Genomic DNA, 22,846 nt, shown 5'->3' on the forward strand with positions numbered 1-22,846 from the left:
GGGGAAGGAGTGTGGGAAGCGCAGAGCCCTGGCTTGGGAGAAAGCGATAGCAGGTGCTCGGGAAGCATGGCCGAGCCGGGCGGGGCTGGCAGACGCGTTTGGGTGGCGAGACGCAAAGCCTTTCCTGTTCCTTAGGGAGGCGTGGAGGCGGCTTCCGCCCATTTTTCCAGAGAACTTCGCGGACTGCTTTAAGAGCCCTCTCTGAAGGCTAGCCCGCCCGAGTCAGGAAAGTCAGGTCAGGCGACCCAGGATTGCCTCAGCCGGCTCCGGTGAGCACCACCTCTGTACAGAGACGCGTCCCACAACCCCGCCCGGAGAGGCCCCCCAGTGGGTGTGGCCTCCGCGGAAGGCCCCGCCCCTTGTGCGGTCGCGTGGGGATGGAGGGGAAGGGCAAGGCGATGGGCGGGGCGAGGGAACCGGGAAGAAAGGGCAGGGCGGGTGTGCTCGTGCCCGCGTTTGTCGCTTGGGCGGGGGCGCGCCAGTGCGCGCGCAGGAGGGAAGCCAGCCCGGGCGGCCGTTGTCGGGTTCGACTGGAGGAGCGGTGAAGTCACCTGCGAGCGGCTGCGCCCGCCGCGTCCGGATCGCGCCGGCCTCGCGGGGCCCCACGCACCCTGCGAGGCTGGGGCCGGGGAGCAGGCAGAGTCCGTGCCCGGAGTCGGCGACGACGAGGAGGACTCGCACCCTCGGCGCCGCCGCCCGCGTCGGGCCGGGTAGGTGCCGTGGGGGTCGGGGCGCACTGGGCGGCGGCGGGCTGGGGAGGGAGAAGCGAAACTTTGCGGGCGCCTGCCCCCGCGGGCCCGGGCTGGCCGTGGCGCGGGGAGGTGTTGGCGCGGGCGGCGGCGGCCGACGCCATGTTGGGGTCTGTGGGAAACGGGGCGCTCGGGCGGCTCCCCTCCGGGCCGGCGCTCGGGCTGGAACCGCCTCGGTCCCGCCGCGCCCGTCCGCGCCCGTCCGCGGGACGCTGCCCGGAGGGCCGGGACCGGGGAGGGCGACTGGGGACTGGACCTCGCGTCGCCCCCGAAGTTGTGGGGCGCCAGGACTCGGATCCCCAGATTGTGCGGTCTGAAAACTTTGCACGGTCTGGGCATCAGGGGCTCGCTGTGACTCCAGCAGCGTATTTTGTATGACTTTATATGAAAATGGCATCGCACAAATTGGCTCAGATAGGAGCAGTGGCTTACACGCTATTTGGAGGTTTTCTTTTTTTAAAGTTTTATGATCTTTTGCCGAGTTTTTTTTTTTAATGTTATTAAAGGCCGAGAGCTGGTTCCCCAAGTTGCTCGAGTAGCCTAGAGTATTAAAGCAATAAGTTCTGTGAGTGTGCAGTGGAAATGAATAGAATCCAGGTTACATACACCTAAGCAGTAATTCAGACTCCCAAGTACATTAAACTGGTAAATGCCTTCTTTGTTATGTTTTAATACGTTGCCTAAGAGACTTGTTAAAGAAACATTTAGAGTTAAACGTTCAGATGAAACGTTAAGGCAAGTGTTGCCTTAAGACTAAAGTGAAATAGCCTAGTGTGTTGGCTCATGCCTGTATTCTGAGCACTCCCGCAGGCAGGGGCGGAAGCACCGCTGCGAGTTCAAGGCCAGCCTTGGGTATTCATGAGCCTGTCAGAAACAAGCTCTCCAAACCAGCCATCCACAACAAACAGAATAGGGTGAAGTGATCTTGACGTTTCTTTTTCTTCTTTTTTCTTTTGGTTCCTTAAAGGTACGTGAGTTTTGAACACTTACCTTTGTATCATTGTAGCTTAAGGGGCGGCAGGGCTCAGGTTAATTCAGAATTAACAAAGGCTATTTTTAATCACCACAGGTCATGATAGCATTGAGAGGTGAATGGTATTAAGTTGCTTATTTGGAAAGATCTTATAATCGCGTCCTCTTCCCCCAAACGAAACTGGTGTACAGCATGAAGCAGCCTAGTAAATAAATACCCTTAAACATAAAGACGGCTTTAAAATTATGTTAAATGGGCTGAAAAGGCTCTTAACAGTGCAAAAGCCATAAATATGCTGTGGGGGGTTTCCATTTTTACTCCTTAATTTTTAAAAATCATTTTTCTGCATGGGGAAGGGGGAGGCACATAGCCCCAGACCTCACATGGAGAGGTCAGAAGACAAATTTCATGAGTTTTTTTCTCCACCATGTGAGTTGTGGGGATGGGCTGTAGGTTGTCAAGCTTGGGGGCCAGCTGCTATCATTTTGTGAGGCACCTTTCTGACCTCTCTATTTTTAGTTATATCTGTTTATTGTGTGTGCGTGTACATTTGTGTGGGCACATGGCACAAGTGTGGAGGTCAAAGGGATAACTTTTGGGAGTTGCTTTTCTTTCCACTTTCTGCCTTCAAGTATAGAGCTGAGGCTGTCAGGCCTGGCCTCAGAGCCTTAACCCACTGAGCCATCTCCCTGGCCTTTTTAGTCTTTACTAGGTAAAAGTGCTTTCTTAGATATGTCAGCTTTCTTAGAAATTTTTTTTGGGGGGGGTATTTCGAGACAGGGTTTCTCTGTGTAGCCCTGGCTGTCCTGGAACTCACTCTGTAGACCAGGCTGGCTTCAAACTCAGAAATCTGCCTGCCTCTGCCTCCCAAGTGCTGGGATTAAAGGTGTGCGCCACCACAGCCTGCTGTTTTTTTTTTTTTTTTCAAGTTTTTCTTTTTCTTTAAATTTTGCTTCCTGGTCAGGTCAGGTGTGTGTGTGTGTGTGTAGAGGACCAAAAACTATCAGAAAGAAGTTACTAGCCTGATACCACAGATCTTAACAGTCAGGCTGGTGACTCTGCTGAAAGCTCATCGTTTGTAGAGCATAACTCATCCCTGTGCGGCATTCTCTGCCCATCTTTTTATCAGTTATCCTTCTGATTCAGAACTGATAAATTCCATCTGCTAAAGAACTGATAATGTTGCTGGGGCGGTGGTGGCGCACGGCTTTAATCCCAGCACTTGGGAGGCAGAGGCAGGCGGATTTCTGAGTTCGAGGCCAGCCTGGTCTACAGAGTGAGTTCCAGGACAGCCAGGGCTACACAGAGAAACCCTGTTTTGAAAAAACCAAAACAAAAAAAAAAAAAAAGAAAAAGAACTGATAATGCAAGGGTATGATACTGAATTTTTTTTTTCTTAAAGACTTCATGGAAGCTGGGAGTGTAGTGGAGCATATCTGTAATCCCAGCACTCGGAGGCGGAATTGCTTTGATCTGGGATTCATGGTGAAACTGTGTCTCAAAACCAACCAAAACCAAAACAACCCTTAGACCTGTCCTCTTTCTTTTCTGCCCACTGTGCAGTCCTGCTTCCACTTCCGCTTTCTCTTGGTGGGGGGATTCAGTTCTCTTCCCACAATGGCGTCCTAGGAGTACCACATAGGTCTGTAATGGCACGCCCTTGACAGCAGGCATCATGTGACGTTCCATTTCCTTGTCCATCTCCAGCAAGCTAGAATGCAACAGATGCTCAGCAGAGGTTTGAGTGCATTCCTTGTAAATAGTCTTCATGAACTTCCTGAATTGTAGTATCTGTAGGGTGGTTGTTAAACTTCTCTGTAGTCTGTCCTATGTACCACCAACTTCAGTAAGTCAGCGGGTGCTGTGTTTGAACTCTTAATGTTTTCTTTTTAGACATAATTAACTTTGGTGACTGAATTTTGGCATGGGCATACAGACTTGAATATTTATGAAATTCCCAAGCAGACAATGGACTGATGGGTAATTGTGATGGAGAGAAGCTGTGGATGGACAAAAGGATGAAAAAAAAATCAGTGTAACATGTGATTGAATTTTTTTCCCCTTGATGGAATATTAATGTCTGGGAAATGAGGTTATGTTTGTGTCTATAGGCATTTAATTTAAACAGTTTTTGTTGTGGTTTTGACATAATTGTCTTAGAATTTCCTTTAAGAGCTCAATGAGAATCGAATAAAACCGGATTTTCTATTGATGCTGATCTTGAGACAAAGCTTTCCATGTAAGCTTTTTGCTTATATAGCAATCCTCAGGCCAGTGAATAAATCATACTTTTCCTTTTTTAAAGATTTTATTTATTTTATGTATATAAGTACACTGTAGCTGTCTTCAGACATACCAGATAAGGGTATTGGATTCCATTTACAGATGGTTGTGAGCCACCATGTGGTTGCTGGGAATTAAATTCATGGCCTCTGGGAGAGCAGTCAGTGCTCTTAACCACTGAGCCATCTCCAGCCCAAGCAAGAATACTTTTTTCTTTTCCTTTCTTCTCTCTCTTTCTCTCTCTCTCTCCTCTCTCTCTCTCCTCTCTCTCTCTCTCCTTTCTTTTTTTGTTTTTTTCAACAGGGTTTCTCTGTGTAGCCCTGGCTGTTCCTGGAACTTGCTTTGTAGACCAGGCTGGCCTCTAACTCATCTACCTGTCCCTGTCTGTCTCCTGAGTGCTGGGATTAAAAGACCTGTGTCACCACGCCTGACTGTGATTTTGCAGTGCTGACTTAACTTGCAAAACTTTTGTAGGTTAAGGTGTTTTGTAATTTTGTAAGGACTGTAAATTTTGGGTTCATTTCATGTCCTCACTTAAGTCTTTCTCAGTATGTTTTTTGAGGCAGGGTTTTGTGTAGCCTAGGCTGGCCTCCAATACCATATGTAGTTAAGGATAACCATAGGCTCCCAATCTTGCTGTCTCTAATAGAACTTCCCCACTGCACTTAGTACATTTTTTTGTTGGTGCTGTTTTCCTTTTTGGGAAGCTTGGGATGACCTCAAATTCTCCATCTTAGGCTTCTGCTTCAGTGGTGGAATTACAGGTGCGTGCCAGCATTCTAGGTCCTGTAGTCAATCTGTGAAGCACAAAGTGCTGTGTGCAGTGTGCGGAGTACCTGAAAAGAAACCAGAAGGCATTTGAATAATTGCTATGAGCACACTAGAAAGAAAGCACGTTGAATGTAAGGAAGACTGGAACAGGTCATCTGAGCCCTGGCCTTTGCTGCTTGTTAGCTACATTCTTGAACAAGACTCCTCATTCTCAAAGCTCCACTGGAGTCATTTGTAAAAGAGACACAGAAGTTTGCTTCAGAAAGTTGTGAAGATTCACTAAGATGTTTATGAAAGTGCTTGGCACACAGTAGTGTCATCTTACTGAATTTTCCACTGAGCAGCCAACATCTCATGGATGACAACTGAATCTCTGTTCTGGGATCCTGCTCACGCTGGTGTTTCTAGTCTTGTGGGTCCTCTGAAGGACTGTATGAGCCAAACCAACTCCTCCTTCCTGCAACACCTAACACCGTGTCCGGTCTGTACTTAGACTTTCGCCAGCATCTTGCTTCACTTCTCATCCGTGTGTTCAGTCAGTTTCTGACTAGTTGTATTTACTGCTTTTCAGCCCCCCTCCCCTGTTCATTTCTGTTCTCCATGGTTCTTTATGCTTTTATTACCCATTTGAAAATGGTTTTATTATCATGCCTTAATCACAGAGAACAGTGTTTAACTGTGATGATGTGTTCATGCATGTGTATAATGGACTTTGATTACATTCATTTGGAGACTGCTGTAATACTCTTTTGCTTTCTTGACTTTCAGTCTGTGTCTTCATATTCTCTTCAGTTCATCCTGTGTACTGCTTCTTATTTTAAAAAAACCTTTTGCTCCCATTGCCTGTATATTCAAATCTAAATTCTCCAATCTTAAATTCTCTGATTTTGTCTTTTTTTTTTTTTTTTTTTTTTTTGCTTTTTCAAGACAGGGTTTCTCTGTGTAGCCCTGGCTGTCCTGGAACTCACTCTGTAGACCAGACTGGCCTCGAACTCAGAAATCCTCCTGCCTCTGCCTCCCAAGTGTTGGGCTTAAAGGCTTGCGCCACCACCGCCCGGCTTGTCTATTTTTTTAAAGATGTTTTTAAACTTCATTTTTAATTACTTGTGTTTGTCTTTGTGTGGATATGTGCCTGAGGAGGCCAGAAGAGGGGTTGGGTTTCCTGGAGCTGGAGTTACAGTGTTTGAGAACCTCCTCGTGTCCATGCTTAGAACTGGACTCGGCCCTTACCAGGAGCAGGGTTCCTGTAGCCTGGGCCTCTTACTATGTAGCTGTAGATAACCTTGGACTCAGTGATCCTTCAGCCTCTGTTTTCCCAAATGCTGGGATTTTAGGCAGGTGCCATCACACCCAGCTTCAGTCTGATGCTTTCTTTTGCAGCTTATCACTTACTTATTTTACCAAAATCAATACTCTTGCAATAGCAAGATGATTAAGAGGAGAGTGCTATTACCGTTAGGTCCTACTGACTGATACTTGTTCAGTTCCTAGCGGGTGGGAAGAGAGAAACAGTTTTTGCAAATTGTTCTCTAGTCTGCACTTGTGTTCCCTGGTGCAAACACAAACACATACACACACAAACACGTAAAAAATATTATTTGAAATTAGTATTCCACTACTGCACTTCCTGCTTGCTTTCTCTCCTTCTTGAAGCCTGGGCTTAAGTATGTCTTCTCCTGGGGTAGACATGGATGCCGACATCTGCTCTCCTAAATAGTTAGTTACCCTATTGTTTTAAACAATCATTTTAATATTTTGAAATTATAATTACATTATTTTCTCCCTTTCTTTCTTCATACCACCCTTGTTCTCAAATTTGTGGCTTCTTTTTCTTTGTTAAATCCATCCATCCATCCATCATCTATATGTATGCTTCCGAAAACATGAGAAAACCTGCTTAGCCTGTCTAATCTTACCTGTGTGTGTATGATCCCGGACTGACTTCTTGGTATTGTGATGAGGCAGCTCTTACCTGGGGAGGACCATTTTCCCAGCTCCCAGCATTCTTGTTGCCTGTAGCTCTTTGAATAGAATTGACACACTGAGAGCCTTCTCCTTCTGTCTTAGCATGTCCATTGCTGTCACCATTCTTCAGGTCTTGTTCATGAAGCCATGCTGATGAGATTTCAGGGTGTATCACCTCTGACATTTCTAGTAGACACAGTCTCACAGGAAACCTGTTTTCCTGGCTCTTATAGTCTTTCTGTCCTTTGTTCAGCAATCATCCATAAATAAGTCTTAGATGCAGGAATTGTCTTACAGGTGTGTCCTTTGGGACTGGGCACTGTACTGTGATGTCTTGTTCCCTGCATTTTGATTGGATGTGGATTTCTTAAATGAGAGGTGAGAAGTACACTTGCCAGTGGGTATAGGAATAAAGATTTAAAATGTATTCAGGAGTCAAGCTGATTCAGTAAAGTGTCAGTAACAAAAATTCCAACACTAGCCATGTTTTGAATTGTTGGTCAGGGTTGAAGAGACTCCTAAAACATTACAGGCTCTATTGCCCTTGGTTGCCTCTGTGAGGTAGAAGTCCCTATTGCTGACGACACCATGCACTTTGACACAGAGCCCAGAGGGACTTGAGCTGGATCTGACCTGAAGGCCTCCTCCCTTAGGACTAGGTTGGTACCAGAAGACGTGATGCAGAGAAGGAGGCAGCCAGCAGTCCTACCCAGCAGTTATGCCGCTGAACATAACCACCAGCGGGGCACAAGAACCCAAGGGTACAGTAGTGGCATGCATGCATTCATGGTAGCCAGCAGCTCTGCAGTGGGACTTAAGGCCCCCTCAGTGGGAGGGAAGATAGACCTGGTACTGGAAATGGAGCCCCAGGCCAGTGAAGTAATGGATCTTGGAGGGGAACCTACTTCTTTTGTTTCAAGATTTGGGCCAAGATATCTACGTGGTCAGAATTATCACAGCTCAACTCTTAGCCCTGAGACTGTCTTTGTGTGTTCTCTGCTGTCTTTGTGTGCTTGCTGGTTCTTAGCTTTTCTGCTGTTTAGACAGATTTTATTCCTCATGTTTGAGTACACTGCAGGAGTACCAGACCCCTTTCTTACTGTTTTTGTTGTTGTTGTTGTTGTTTTTGTGGGCAGTGTTTGTTTTTGAGACAGGATCTTAAATATGTATGTAGCCCTGGCTGGGTTGGAAATTGATTTGTAGACCAGGCTGGCCTGGAACTCACAATCTACCTGTATCTGACTCTTGGGTGGATTAAAGGTGTGTGCCACCTGTTGGCCATTTTTTTTTCCTTTGTAAATTATTTCCATCAATCTCTTTCCTATAGAAACACACCTGAATTATATATGCTTGAGATTGTAACTATCTTTTTTACTACAAAGATTTTTAGTTTTGAGTGTCTTGTTTACTAGAGTTTTGTGCGGTGCCAAATGGCTAGTGACTGTTTCAGTACTTGGAACCCATTGTCACTTGTCTCTGGTTTTATTTGCTTCCATGTTACTTAAACATAGGGATCATTTTATACTTACCCCGACCCCTTCCATGCTCAGAGCTCATTGCTCAATGTGGACACCACTTCTGAGCTACATTTCCAACCTGCAGGTTAGTTTTAGCTTTATTCTCATACATCAATCATTAGTCATTGTGCCTCACCTCCAACTCCCAGCCCTTATTCTAGCTCAGGCCCTCAGACTCATGTGGCCCAGATTGACCCGAAACTTACAACTGTCTTCCTGCTTCTTTCAGCCTTCTGAATGGTGGACTGTAGGCCGGGGTTCCTTAGATCCTGCCTTCAGTCTCTTCCTTCAAAAGCAGTCTTTCATTGTTTGCAAGGTTATTTTAGGGAGGACTAGATGAAATCAGGCTAGTCCTTGTGAAGTTGAAGAAGGAAGTCTCAGGGAAGTCTCGGGAACTAAGCTGGTGTGTGGTCAGACACCTTGACCTCTTCTCTTTCCTCTAACTTGAGCAACTCTCCCAATCTTCAACTGCAAGTGTATCCGTGTAGCTAAACAAAACAAAAAGAACTACTTTTTACATCAGAGTTTTATGCCTTTACTTAGTGGGTTTTGTATTCATTTTGTTTGTTTGTGTTTCTATTTTCTATTGAAATTTCACCTGTTTTTTTCTAATATTAGAATGATGAATTCTGTGTGCCTCACATTCTTTCACATTTCCTGTTTCCTGCTTTGTTGATTGTTTGTTTAATACTTAACTGATTATGCTTTATATTAAAGTTGAATGTAAATCCTTCACTGCCTGTGTCTTGTTCTTTCTTTTTTTCCTATCAAATTTAAATACAGTGATCAAATCACAAGTGTTGTGAATGATACTAGGGAAAGTGTTGGGTGTGCTGAGGAGGCTGGGCTGGCTTCCCTGGCTCCACAGGGTTGCTCAGTGGTCTGAGTCGCCAGCACCCTGCTGCTGTTCTGGGCACTTTCATCTGAATTTTGTTGATGGTAAAAATGTGCCTGTATTGTCATTTTGTATTGACAAAACAGCTGGGCTTTTTGGAAAGAAGAACTCACAGGTTATCGTGACCTGTTTTCTATTAAACAGGAATGTCCATACTCGGTGTTTAGAATTCATAATTAGATGTGCTCAGACTACATTTGTCTGTCAGTCTGAAATCTGTGGATCCAGTGAACCAGTTCCTGTTTTCTTTGAAGATTAGCAGGTTTGAAAGATGTAGTTGGTTTTTTAGCAAACTCCAGATTGAGAAGCTGCTGTTACTTGTAACTGCTAATCATATTCAGTTCCGTATATTGTGGCATGAATAATGCAGCAAGTTTGCAGGTGCTGTTGGGAATACATAATTGTAGGAAATACTGTTTTTGTTTTCAGGTATTCCCAAATCTTTTTGAAATAAACATGTATCCAAATGTTACTGAAACCTGTAATAAACTGTGTTTTAGGTGGTGTGGAGAGTGAAAGTGAAGTCCTGTCTGGCTGCTAGGCTTCGGCCTGAGTACCTCTTCAGGGACTGGTGAGATTTCAGCAAATAGAGAAAGACTAGAGAAGGATGTGTTCTCCTGCTGAGTTTAGAGATGGGAAAGGAAAACCCAGAGCACATTGTTGCTGAAGGTCTGGTTTGATGTTCAACAGAGAACATGGAATTATGGGAAAGAAAGGCTGCAAGAGGCCAGGGTTTGGTGTGAAAAGCTTTGAGCACCAGTTAAGGATTCAATGGACTTTCTTCTCTTGGCCCCGTGTCTGATTTTTTAAACCCTGGACATAGCTACAATAGGAGAATGTTAATCTTGCTTTATTTAGGATGACTTAACTGTTTGAGGCTTTGAAGATTCTTGAGAAACTTGAGGTCTATATTCTATTCCCCTAAATGGACTTTTAAAAAACAAGCACCAACCAACCCAACAGCTCAGTGTGTTTGTTCTGTGTTTTCACTTTTTTTTTTCTAAAATCTTTATGTGTGACTCTGTTCCTGTCTAGCATGATGTATTTCTTCATCAGACTTAACCTATTTGAGACCACTTTTACTGACACTGTGAATTAGTCAGACAGAACTTTGCTTTTTAGTACTTCAAGGAATCCTTTTGCATATCTTACATTGGCGCAAACCTCTGTCATTTCTGACTCCTGCTCATATTCAGTTGTGTTGGTAGCATGAATGTGAAACTTTTAAATATTTTTCTTTAGTATATGAGCTGCCAAAGCAAGCATACTATGAAGCATTTTTGTAGGAACATTTGATAATACCAGGTTATAGGAAGTAATTTTGTTTTTAGGAACTTCCCAATCTGTTTGGAATACACATATATCCAAATTTGGTCCTATTGGTGAAATAAAGCCCTCTTGGAAATGTTAATTTTTTTCTTCTCTCCCCCCCCCCCTTTGGGTCCCCCCTTTCCTACAGACATAATCTATTTCTTAAGGTAGCAAGGGAGTACAGAAAAGACCACGTATCCCCGTCACCCTATATAAAATATGTCAAGCTGTGAAGTCATAGAAAAGTTATTTAATTTAAAAACATTTTAAATGTATGAATGTTTTACCTACATGGATTTATTTGTACTACAAGCATGCCCGGTATCTGTTGAGGCCAAAGAAGGTGTCAGATATCCTGGGTCTGGAGTTACAAATAGTTACAAGCTGATGAATAGGTGCTGGGAATTGGACCCCAATCCTCAATGAGAACACATGCTTTTAACTGTTGGGCCAACTCCCCGGCCTATTTGACTGGAACATTCAATCCTCCTGACTCAGCTTCCTGAGTGGTAGGATAGTAGGCATATGTTAGTCTACATGGCTTTTTGTTTTTAAGCCATTTTAAGACCTGGTTTATATTTGCTTATTTATTGATTTGGTAGAATGAATTATTTTTACTTAACACCACCACCATCATCATTAGTTTTTCGAGACAGGGTTTCTCTGTGTAGCTCTGGCTGTCCTGGAACTCACTCTGTAGACCAGGTTGGCCTCAAATTCAGAGATCCATCTGCCTCTGCCTCCCGAGTGCTGAGATTAAAGAAAGGCATGAGCCACTACCGCCCATCTTCACCCAACATTATTACATGAAAGAGTAAAGTAAGTATATCTAGTAGGTATTGCTTGTGTGGGTTTTTCCCCTTTCATGATTGAGATGATGAAATAACTCACCTTTTTAGTAATAGGCAGATGTGGAGTCTAGGAGAGATTTTTAAGTTAATGGAGTTTCTCTATAATATGATTTAAATCTTGAAGTTTCATTTTCTGTCAGCTTAGTAAAATATAGCATTGATAAGTTTGAACATAAAATACAAGCTTTTCTTATCTACAATCAGCCTATCTGTTTACAATGCATGTTAGGAGTGAAATTTTAGTGGACAGGCCAGAGAAGCATAGACTCTCCCTGTTGATTGAAAAAGTAAAATTCACTCAAATTTAGTTTGCTCAGATGTCAACTATTTCTTCTTTGTTTTATTATCCCAATATCTTATTTAGACTTTTACTCAGTAATTTTTCATGCTAGTTATTAGATTGTGTGCCTGTGAAAAGTAGCTAGGCACTTAGAATATGAATATATACATGTGGAGTGGTTGACATGGACTGAGAGAGTAGCTGGCGCTTGTGTGCCTGGCCAGATGTAGTCTGCTGTTTTGTTTTTCCCAGCAGTTGCTGGAGGCTGAAGCAGGGCTCTGCTGCTAAGCTTTGTGCATACTGGAGTGCTTTGCTTCCCATGGTCATTCCCAGGGCTCTTAGCCTCGCCTCCTGTTTTCTCTAAAGTCTGTTCACAGGAGCACTCACTTTACAGTATTGATCTGTATAAAACAGTCATGTGGGTTAAAACAGTTTGCTGGCTATGACTTGGTGGTAGCAAGTTTGCCTGAATCCAGTTTCCAGCTCTGGGCAGTGGAAGGGTGTTGGTGAAATCAGGCAAGTTAAGACTTGCTGTAAATGGGAAATCCAGCCAGCCCACTTATTATGTAAGGTCAGTATTTTAAAGACAGAAAGTACCTCATTGACTGATTGACTGGTGTCTGCTGCTGCTGCTGTTTCTTTTTTAAAACAGACCTTTTGGCTCATAGTTTATTGTTTGTTTTTTTCCTACTGTAACCCATTAAATTTAAATATTGGACTTTATTAATATCAGAAGTCATAAGTATGAGTAAGAAAGTAAATTTGTCCAGACATAGTCCCACATGCCTTTAACTTCAGGGAGAGGCAGGTAGATCTCTGTGAGCTCCCAACCAGCCAGGTCCACAGAGTGAGAGAGCTGTCTCAGAAGGAAGGACAGAAATGTGTTATAGTAAGGATGAGATGAGAAGCACTGATAGTCAGCAGGAAGAACTAGCACAATAGTCATGACAGGTGGGTCTGTTCTCAGTTGTAAAGAGATATCCTTTGTCTTCTAGGTTCGTGTTGCTCCCCCCCCCCCACCCCCAGTATTACATTTTAACAGGTGGTAAGCGTATCCCACTGAGTGTGTTAAAGGCATGCATGGACAGTGTAAATGGGGTTCTTGTCTGCCAGAGAATAGGAAGTCTTTTCTTCCTAGTCCTTTATAGTCTGTGTATTCTTTCCCAAGAAAAGCAGACAGACAGCATTCAGATTGGACCATACTGTGGCCCTCTTTTCTCATCAAGGCCTTGAGGGTGTAGTAGACTCTATCCTTGGAAGACCAATGCTCTTGCACACTGGTTGTCTGGAGTTCTTAGTGCCTGCTTGAGCTGGTGGTAAATTTGGGCATTGAGCCAAAGGACCTGTTTTACCAAAGAATGTTGCTTTGGGGTCTCTAGTAGTAACTCCGGTCGTGTTGATACTTAGGCCCTTTTTGGTGACTTTCTTCACTACTGCCCCCACTCACTCTACCCCAACCCCAGCATAGCTAGTGTGTGCTTCCAGTCTGATGTATGTGTGTAAAACATTTTGTATATTTTCTATAGTCTGTTGCTTTTCATGTCAGACACATGGAAATTTCAGGACTGAGGAGGATAATGAAAGGGTCTGTTTGAAGCCAGGGGCCTCAGGTTCTACATGCCCATTGCTTTTCAGCACAGGTCGCAGCCTGGCAGTGAAATCAGAAGGTTGCTGCCATACTTATTAAAAATAAGTGGAGATAATAAGATTCATCATTTATCATTGGAAGAACTATGAGAATGTGGTTTTGTATCCTTGTAGTATGTAGTATATTTATGTGTAATTGCCAGATCTTGAAAATCATTTGCTGTAGCCAAGTACTGGTTAATAATGCCCAAACTTCTCTAGGTTGCATCATTCTTAAGTGGGGGAGAGCTCACAAGCTGGCTCAGTGTGTAAAGGTGTTTGCTGTGCTGGCCTGTACTTCACATGAGTGTGGAAGGAGAGCCTACTCTGCAGAGTTGTTCTTTGACATCCACACGCATCCGCACATTAACCACAACAGCAATTAATTTTACAATTTAATATGCCTGAGATTTTGTTCAGGAACTTCTTCCTCATTAAAAAATTATTATTGTTGCTTCAGTTCTCTATGAAACTGTCCTTTTTGCCTAGAGTAGCCTGGTGCTCCCTTAGCACTTTCTTGGTCATAGAGTTGGTGACTTTTGATACATCAGTTTGGCTCTTTCCTTTTCCTTTGGTGTTTAGAAACAGGGTTCCATATGGCTCAGACTGGCCTTGTTCTCCTGATTGTCCCGGTGCTAGGATTATAGGCATTACCACTGCCTGGATAAAAACAGGAACACCCGAAATCTGTCTCTGGGTACATAACAAGTTTGAGACCAGGAAGGAGAGTTGGGGGGATGCATGTATGTCACGTCTGAGAAACATGTTTTGAATGTGAAGTCTAAAAACTTCACTTCCAATACTTTTCATAGATAAGTTTCTACTGTAGATACTGTTAGATTTTTAATTTTAGTTTCTCTGTTCTTTCAAACTTAATAAGTAGCTATGATTATGCTTTTGTTGTGTACTTTTTGGCTTTTCGAGACAGGGTTTCTCTGTATAGCCCTGGCTGTCCTGGAACTCACTCTGTAGACCAGGCTGGTCTCGAACTCAGAAATCCACCTGCCTCTGCCTCCCAAGTGCTGGGATTAAAGGTGTGTGCCACCAACGCCCGGCTTGTGTACTTAATCTTAAGATAAACTTTTAAGTTGTGTTTTATGTCTCTAAGTTGGAATGTCTTATTGAGGATATGCTATGGTTAATTGGAGCCTTTTACCAGTGGCACCTCAAACCTGAGTATCTTAAAACCTGCAGTGCTTGGGTCTGTTGAGAGAGATACAGTGTGTATTAGCAGGGATGATGGGGTATTCACTTCTCCCCACTTGGTTGTCTTGAGTGTATTTCAGTTGCCTTGTTTAGGTTTGTCTCATGCTTAGGGTTTGATTAGATGCATTGTAGCTTACTTGTCATAAATAGTGCTATACTGAACATTCTGTACATACCTTTATATACTGAGTCAATTTTATTATTATTATTATTACATTTATTTGTTTATTTGTGTTGGTGGATGGGCCTGTCCGTGAAAGTCACAAGTCAGCTCATATGGGCCCTGATGTGAAACTCAGGCTGTTCAGCTTGGTGGCAAAGACCTTTACCCATTGTGCCACCTTATTGGTCAAAAATTTCTTTTGATTGGATATCAACTTGGTGGTTATACCTATTTTCTGTAAAGTACAAAAAACAAACAAACAAACACTTGTTGCCCTATATTGTCACATATACTACATCTTAGGATTTTTTCTTTTTCTTTCTTTCTTTTTTTTTTTTTTCTTTTTCTTTTTTTTTTTTTTTAGACAGGGTTTCTCTGTATAGTCCTGGAACTCACTCTGTAGACCCGGCTGGCCTCGAACTCAGAAATCCACCTGCCTCTGCCTCCCAAGTACTGGGATTAAAGGAGTGCGCCACCAACGCCTGGCTAAATTTCCTTTTTCTTTATTCTTTTTTTTTCTTTTTTGTCAATCTGATAAAAAACATTTTGGTATTTTAATTATAAATGAAGTTAGACTTTGCACATTATTTTAATTCTGTAATTTACTTTATACATTTATTTTTTTTTGGGGGGGGAGCACATGCATGTAGATACCTTGCTTACCAAAGTGTGCTTGTGGAAGTCAGAGATCTTTGGGATTCAGTCCTATCCTGTGGGTCCTGGGGATTAAACTCAGGTCATTAGATTTGGCAGCAAGCATCTTTACTCACCTTACTGGCCTTCTGTGATACCTTTTTCATAAGATGATAGACTTTTTGCTTTCCTTATGTAGCTGGAGGTGGAGCCCATGCCTGTGCATCCTAGTTGAGCACTCTATCACTGAACTGTGGTACCCAGTGTCAAAAGACGGAGTCAGGGGAGGGGACGGAGACTGAGAAAGGACTGGTCACTTAGTTTAGACCTTCAAGGTTTGAAGCCATCCAGTGTCTTGTTCACTGTTGGGAGTATCCTCAAGCATACCAGTGCCACTCTTTGTGATTCAGGAATAACCAGACTTATAATAAGCTATTAGTGGAAGCCAAGACAGGTTACAGTGTCATCAGTTGGTGAGCTGAGTGTGTAACAGTCACACTTCTTTCCCTTTTCAAACTTTGGTGATCTTCAGTGTGTTTGGTTGTTACTGTAGTAGTACTAGGTTAGTGGTTGAAGTAAACCACCATTCAGGGACTTAAGAGAAGTCAATATTGGATCTAAAGATTAGATTTATGATCATTGGATTAATAGTTTTTTTTTTAACATTGTTAAAATGTTCTCATTTATCTTGAGTATATTTGGTGCTTCAGATCATGTCAAAGATGACAGTTAGATGGTCTCCTCTGCCTGCCTTTAGATGTCACTGCAGCCATGGTGGGCGTGGATTTCAGTCCTTTGGTAAAAAAAGAAGCTAAGAAATACATAGAGTGTGACAAATGTGGAGGATAGAGTTTTTATTTATTTTTATTTTTGCTGCTGTGTACTAGAGGAGCGACGCTAGCAAAGGATGGGGGTGATTCAGAGGTGGCTGGAGCTGTAAGCAGTAAGCAGTAAGGAAGACAGCAGTGAGATCCACTTACACACACTAGGGTTCTCTTCAAATACTATGCTTTAGGCAGGGAATGACTTATGTTGAGGTGGAGAGAACAAAAGTCCAGGAATAGCTGGATATGGTGACAAGTGCCTGTTGTTCCAGGACTTAGGAGTCTGGGGTAGGGGCATGGTAGTTCAGGAACAGCTTGGGCTAAGTACTGTAAGAACCAATCTCAAAAATTAAACAGTTAAAACCAAAAACCTACCAGGTAGTTAAGAGCCTTACACACTATGCTAAATGTTATATATTTTAAAGATTAAGGGGAGCCGGGCGGAGGTGGCGCACGCCTTTAATCCCAGCACTTGGGAGGCAGAGGCAGGCGGATTTCTGAGTTCGAGGACAGCCAGGGCTACACAGAGAAACCCTGTCTCAAAAAAAACGAAAAAAAAAAATCGAAAAAAATAAAAGATTAAGGGGAATCATTTCAAGTAACAGCAGGAACAGTTTAGTATTTTAGAGATCACTGCCTATGGGTTGATTGAGAAGGGAAGGCTGGAAGCAGTTGGGAAGCCTTTGGGGATAATCCAGGTGAGAACATTAGGGCCTAGGCTCAGGGATTATGTGTAGTTTATTGGGAAAACTGGAGTCATGGTTTTTAAAGTGTTCATTAGGGATTCTGTTCTCCATTGAGATTCAATTTCATAGAATTGGGTTTATTGTTTCGCGGAAGTAACTTGTTTTTACTTGTTCTGTTGTTTTACTTGTGCTGGGTATAATGGCCCACGTCACCCCTCTCTGGCTGTAGAGGCAGGAGGACTGTGGTCTAGGCCAGTCGAGGCTGGGAGACTATGACTAGGGTTGTGTGTGTGGATGTGGTAGAAGTGCTGATTACTGTAAGCACTGAAGATGTTTTCACTTCAGTGTGCTTGGTGATTATTTTAGAAGGAAAGACAACTGAATTACTGCCTTTGGGAAAATCAGTGTCTTGGTAGATCTCATTTTGTTATCCCTTATAGGAGTTTGTACTTTCTGTATGCTCATTTCTTTTCTTTTTTCCCCTAAAGGTCATTAGCAAAAGATGGTGGATCGCCTGGCAAACAGTGAAGCAAATACCAGACGCATAAGTATTGTGGAGAACTGTTTTGGAGCAGCCGGTCAGCCCTTGACCATCCCTGGACGGGTGCTTATTGGAGAAGGAGTATTGACTAAGCTGTGCAGGAAGAAGCCTAAAGCGAGGCAGTTTTTCTTATTTAATGATATTCTTGTATATGGCAATATTGTTATCCAGAAGAAAAAATACAACAAACAACATATTATTCCCTTGGAAAATGTCACCATTGATTCCATCAAAGATGAAGGGGAATTACGGAATGGATGGCTTATTAAGACACCAACTAAGTCCTTTGCAGTTTATGCTGCCACTGCCACGGAGAAGTCAGAGTGGATGAACCACATAAATAAGTGTGTCACTGATTTACTCTCCAAAAGTGGGAAGACGCCTAGCAATGAGCACGCTGCTGTCTGGGTTCCTGACTCGGAGGCCACTGTGTGCATGCGCTGTCAGAAAGCAAAATTCACACCAGTGAATCGGCGGCACCATTGCCGCAAATGTGGCTTTGTTGTTTGTGGTCCCTGCTCGGAAAAGAGATTTCTTCTTCCCAGCCAGTCTTCTAAGCCTGTGAGGATTTGTGACTTCTGCTATGACCTGCTTTCCACTGGGGACATGGCCACATGTCAGCCGACTAGATCAGACTCTTACAGTCAGTCGTTGAAGTCTCCTTTAAATGACGCATCTGATGACGACGATGACGATGATAGCAGTGACTAAGGACATGCTGTGAAATATTTAATTGACTGCCTGAGAATCAGCTTTGGGGGACATGGAAAATTCCGGGCTCTCTCAGTTTTGCTCTAGCCATGACTGCCTGAGAAGGTCTTACCCTCTGTGCCTCTCTGTATCCTATAGAAAGCAGCCTTGTGCTCTCTGCTCCTCTCTGCACTCTCACAGGGACACACCGTTGCAAATACATCCGATAGGGTCTTGCCTTTCTACTCTCCGTATTTCTAGATTATTTTCTTGTAAGTTGGAAAAGATGTTTATTTAACAGATCTTGTATTACATTTTCCCCCTGATACGGAAAAACTAAAAGCACAGAATGATGGGAACAAGAGTGTGATGTGATTGAGTCTGTGGCTTTTCCCCTAGCATTCTGTGTAATGGTTAAGACATCAGTGACAGAACATGGTATGGAAAGTCTTTATTTTCTCTTCTCAATACCGAGTGGTGCCTTACTGTGGCAGCATTGTCACTGAAATAAACGCAAACCCTACCTTCTTCCTTCTGTGATTGATCTTCTGTGATTGATGTAAACACACTGGTGCTCTTACAGGTGGAGAAAGTCTGTTTGACGGATGTAGTTAAGAATATTTATTTGACAGCTATGAGGAACTAAATTTAGAGGTATCTCCACTCTTAAATGAATACATATTTTTCATAAAATAGTTGTGATTATATTTTTACATCTTTTAGGCACCAAATTATAATGGTCACATATATGTTTAAAATTAGCCAGTTGCCACTGTTCGGAATTGGATTTGAAATTCACCACTACTATAGCCACCACTAGCTTCTACTGTCCTAAGGTAGTTTTACATATAACTTTATTTGCTTTACATTATTTCTAAAAGGAAAAATCTGAGGAAACCCTTATTTTCCACACAGGGTTTCTCTGTGTAGCTTTGCTTGTCCTGGAACTCGATTTGTTGTCCAGGCTGGCCTTGAATTCTCAGAAATCCACCTACCGCCTGGCAAAAACGAAAAGTTTTAAGAAAATTATCAGTAGAATATGGAGTCTTACAGGTCTGGAAGAGATCAGAGTTTGACTAGATTCCCTGTCTGCAAGCACTGTCAATTTTTTTTTTTGTGACATTATCTTGATTTACAACGCGGTGTTTATGAAGCCCCAATTTTTATTTTTATAAAACAATGGTATGTTTAATCTGTTTCTGAAATCATTCTGCAGTATATGGAAATAGAGTAGCAGTTGATATTCTAAATTTTGACCGTCAGTTAAGATTGCTTTGAGAACTGGTATTTTTTCTCCTTATGTTTGGAGGCAGCCATTAGGCAGTAGGCCCGCTCACCGCATAGCACTGGACGTGCCATGCACATTCTGGCCGATGGCATACTACCATAACTAGGGTTTCAAATGTGGGAATCCAGCAGGCTGAAAGTAGTTTTGTTTTTTTCTTCCCCAGAGTTCTTTTCAAACCCCACCCCCTTTTCAAATTTTAAAACCCATAGTTCTGCAGATGTCCTGAAGTTTGATTCAGTAACTTGTGAATGGAAGAGTCCTTGGTATCTCACTATGTGGTTACAGTACTAATTTTACTTTTCAGTTTTGAAAGTGTATGAACTATATATATAGGTCTCCCAGTAGGAAATGTGACTAAAAGCACAGTAGAACATAGCTTGAGGGCTTTGTTCCTGCCTTTTGTTTTGGTTGGTCTTACTATCAGATGGGTTTGTGTTCCATCTCAAAACAACATATACATGTAGTCAGCAAGCATGTTTGAAAGGACCATGAAAATCAGAGAAATGCTGATAGAAACTTGGAAGTTCAGGAACCAAGGGGAAATATCCTGAGATAACATTTGCATTGTTGACCTCTGTTGACTGTTTATACAATAAAAATATTTTGCAGCTTATTTCCTGTGTTTTTAATACTGTAACTTGAAGATTTTCTTCCTTTTCTAACTGTAAGCTATTATGTGTAGTTCCACCTTAATATTTATTAGCTATGGATGCCCAGCATGTAGGCACTAAATGGAGAGGTTTTTGGTTTTGTTGTTTTTTGTTTTTTTTTTTAAAGATAGGGTCTCATTTAGACCAAACTGGCCTTAAACTCACTATGTAGCAAGTAATAGCTCTAAGTGTGAAGCTGAGAATTCCTTGAACGGATCCTCCTGCCTTGACAAACTCCGTTTATTGATCCTTAAACTCAATACAAAAGTCAATGCACAAGTTTTCAGGCCCTTGACCTATGCACAAATTTTACAGGTCACAGCTGTGTTAGCTGAAGTCCGCTTACTTGTCTCTCTGGGTTCTGATTCTGTTTTCTGAGACAGTAAGAGTATTTCTCCTGCCCTCTACCTCCGAAGACTCTGAATTAGTGATCATCTCGGATATGGGTGGGTGGGGTGGGGGGAGTGAGGAAGCCAGAAAACCCCGTAAGTTTCTCCATAGGTTTAGAGAGGTGATCCCCACAGCCAATGGATCTGGTCCAGGTTGAGAGCAGCAAGGTTTTCTCCATTACTGTTGGCCAATTGCTCCGTGAAGTGACCATTCCTGGGACACTTACAAGCAACCACAATGTGGTAAAAAGGCCAGTTGATGCCACCCAAAGCAAGGTGTATTCTTAGGTGGCCTCTGTGATAGGTTTTGCAGAAAAAGATGAGGTGGACTATGGTGCTTCGGCGAGCTGCTCTTAGACTGTCCCCCTCTTGGTAACTTAACATCTTAGTTTTCTAAGAGTAGAAAGAGCAGGGAGATTGGCTGGTATTACCCCCTTTGCTATCCAGTTAATTGTCCTATTAAGTAATCCACATTAAAGTGATAGTTGAAAAACTTTGGTGATAAAAGTTTTATTGGGGAAAAAAAATTTACCACTTTACCAGGCATTGTTTGTGCATGTGCCTGTGAGTTTAGAGAAAATATAATTGTTTAGAGAAAACATCAATTTTAGCAACTTTATTTGAAGCATCCTCCGTTTTACCTACCTGCAGTTCACCTGTTTGAGATGTTCAGTTCAGTGACTCATACTCATTAAAGCTATCACTATCTGACCTTTTGAATATCACGCCCTGCCCTTGATTACTGCTTGATCCCCTGGTCTCAGGCAACCACTTTCTGTGTGTTTATTTTTGCCCTTATGAGGGGTGGGTTGGGGGATGGGACGGGGTTTTACAGTGAAATCATTCACTGTGTAGCCTCTGGAGACCCATTTAGTTCACTAACGTGTTCTCACGGTTTATTTGTATAGCATTCGTGAACACTTATTACCAAATAACTTTTTTAGTTACATTTATTTGTGTGTGTGTGTGTGTGTGTGTGTATGCGCGCTGTGTCCCCTGGCTTGTGAGCCATTTGTATGTAAGTAACTAAGGCCTAAAGAGGGAGAGCATTGACACCTCTGGAGCTGGAGTTCTAGGCAATTGTAAGTTGCTAGATTTAAGGTGCTGGGAATTGACCCTGATTATCTGGAACCTAAGTATGCACTCTTAGCTGCTCAGCCATGACCTCAGCCCTTACTTATTTTCATGGTCCTTTTATAATGGCTATACTAATTGACATTCCTTCCCAACATGACAGAGTTCCCTTCCCCACACCTTCACCAACACATGCTACTTTTCATCTTGATAATAGCCATGTGAGCTCATCGTGGGTTTGTTCCTTGGTGATTAGTGACACAACATTTTTTTTTTTTAAATACAGGTGTTAATGTTTTGTATGTCTTAAGAGAAATCTCGGCCGGGCAGTGGTGGTGCACGCCTTTAATCCCAGCACTTGGGAGACAGAGGCAAGTGGATTTCTGAGTTCGAGGCCAGCCTGGTCTACAGAGTGAGTTCCAGGACAGCCAGGTGTTAGACTTCGGCATGCAGCTTAGAACAGACACCGGACCAAACGGTTGGGGGGACTGGGGGTGTTTATTCAGGAGATAGGGCAAAGGTTGGGGGAGAGAAATGAGAGAAGATGGCAGAGAGAGAGGAGAGAAGTGGAGGCCAGCCATGACCACGTGGAGAGGGGGAAGGGGGAGAGGCTAGGGGACAGAAGCGAGAGGCAAAAGAGCAAGAGAGAGAGGAGGAAGCAAGCAGTCCCTTTTATAATGGGCAGGCCTACCTGGCTGTTGCCAGGTAACTGTGGGGAGGAGCATACCTGGGTGTTGCCAGATAACTGTGGAGGTGGAGTTTAGACAGAATACTAACACCAGGGCTACATAGAGAAGCCCTGTCTAGAAAAACAAAACAAAAAAAAAAAAAAAAAAAAAAAAAAGAAATCTCTGCAGTTGAGTCCTTTCTAGTGGTAACTGGGCAGAGAAGCAAATTATATTAATGCAGTTCATGCTAACACTGGCTTTGTCTTTGGCATGTTCTAGAAGATAGATGGTTTCTGTCTTCTGAGCCTACCCACTGCACATTCAAAAGTGTAATTTACCCACTGACTGGAAATTTATTTGCCTGGAAATTCCTAATGAAGTGTAATGAGTTTTCTATCCACTAGAAGACAATCCCTAACCCTTTCTGGAAGCACTTCGGGGGTGTGTTTTGTGGATCAGTAGTAACTGGAGTCATTAGAAAACACAGGAGACAATCTTGATAACCAGGGCAGGATTATGTGATTGTTTCTAAAATAATGACAGGGAAAAAAGATGGATTAAGCCTCATCAGAATTAAATTTGTGCTTCAAACAATTGCATCAAAAAGACTGGAAAGAGCTGGCCATGGTGTTACACGCCTGTAATCCTAGCACTTAGGAGTCTGAGGCGCAGGGATCCATCAGAAATTTCAGTCTAGCTCAGCCATGCTGTTAGCAAGACTTGTCTCAGAAAAATAAAGGGAAATGTGAAAAAACAGAAAATACTTGGAAATTGTGTGTTGGATTATAGGATACATAGGAAAAAAAAATAACA

The 22,846-nt window shown here is 42.8% G+C and overlaps 2 protein-coding genes across 2 annotated transcripts; one reads left to right on the plus strand and one right to left on the minus strand.

Annotated features, from left to right (window-relative positions):
• Positions 1–231: 231 nt before the first annotated feature.
• On the minus strand, positions 232–1,146 carry LOC114622412 (basic proline-rich protein-like). Its single transcript, XM_028768854.1, has one exon. The coding sequence runs from the start codon at positions 1,144–1,146 to the stop codon at positions 232–234; it is 915 nt and encodes a 304-aa protein (XP_028624687.1).
• On the plus strand, positions 602–19,865 carry Plekhf2 (pleckstrin homology and FYVE domain containing 2). The gene is made up of 2 exons (XM_028769667.1): positions 602–710; positions 17,222–19,865. The coding sequence occupies exon 2, from the start codon at positions 17,236–17,238 to the stop codon at positions 17,983–17,985; it is 750 nt and encodes a 249-aa protein (XP_028625500.1). The 5' UTR covers positions 602–710; positions 17,222–17,235; the 3' UTR covers positions 17,986–19,865.
• Positions 19,866–22,846: the final 2,981 nt, after the last annotated feature.

The sequence above is a fragment of the Grammomys surdaster genome, unplaced genomic scaffold, assembly GCF_004785775.1.
Source record: "Grammomys surdaster isolate TR1022 unplaced genomic scaffold, NIH_TR_1.0 64, whole genome shotgun sequence".
NCBI lineage: Eukaryota > Metazoa > Chordata > Mammalia > Rodentia > Muridae > Grammomys > Grammomys surdaster.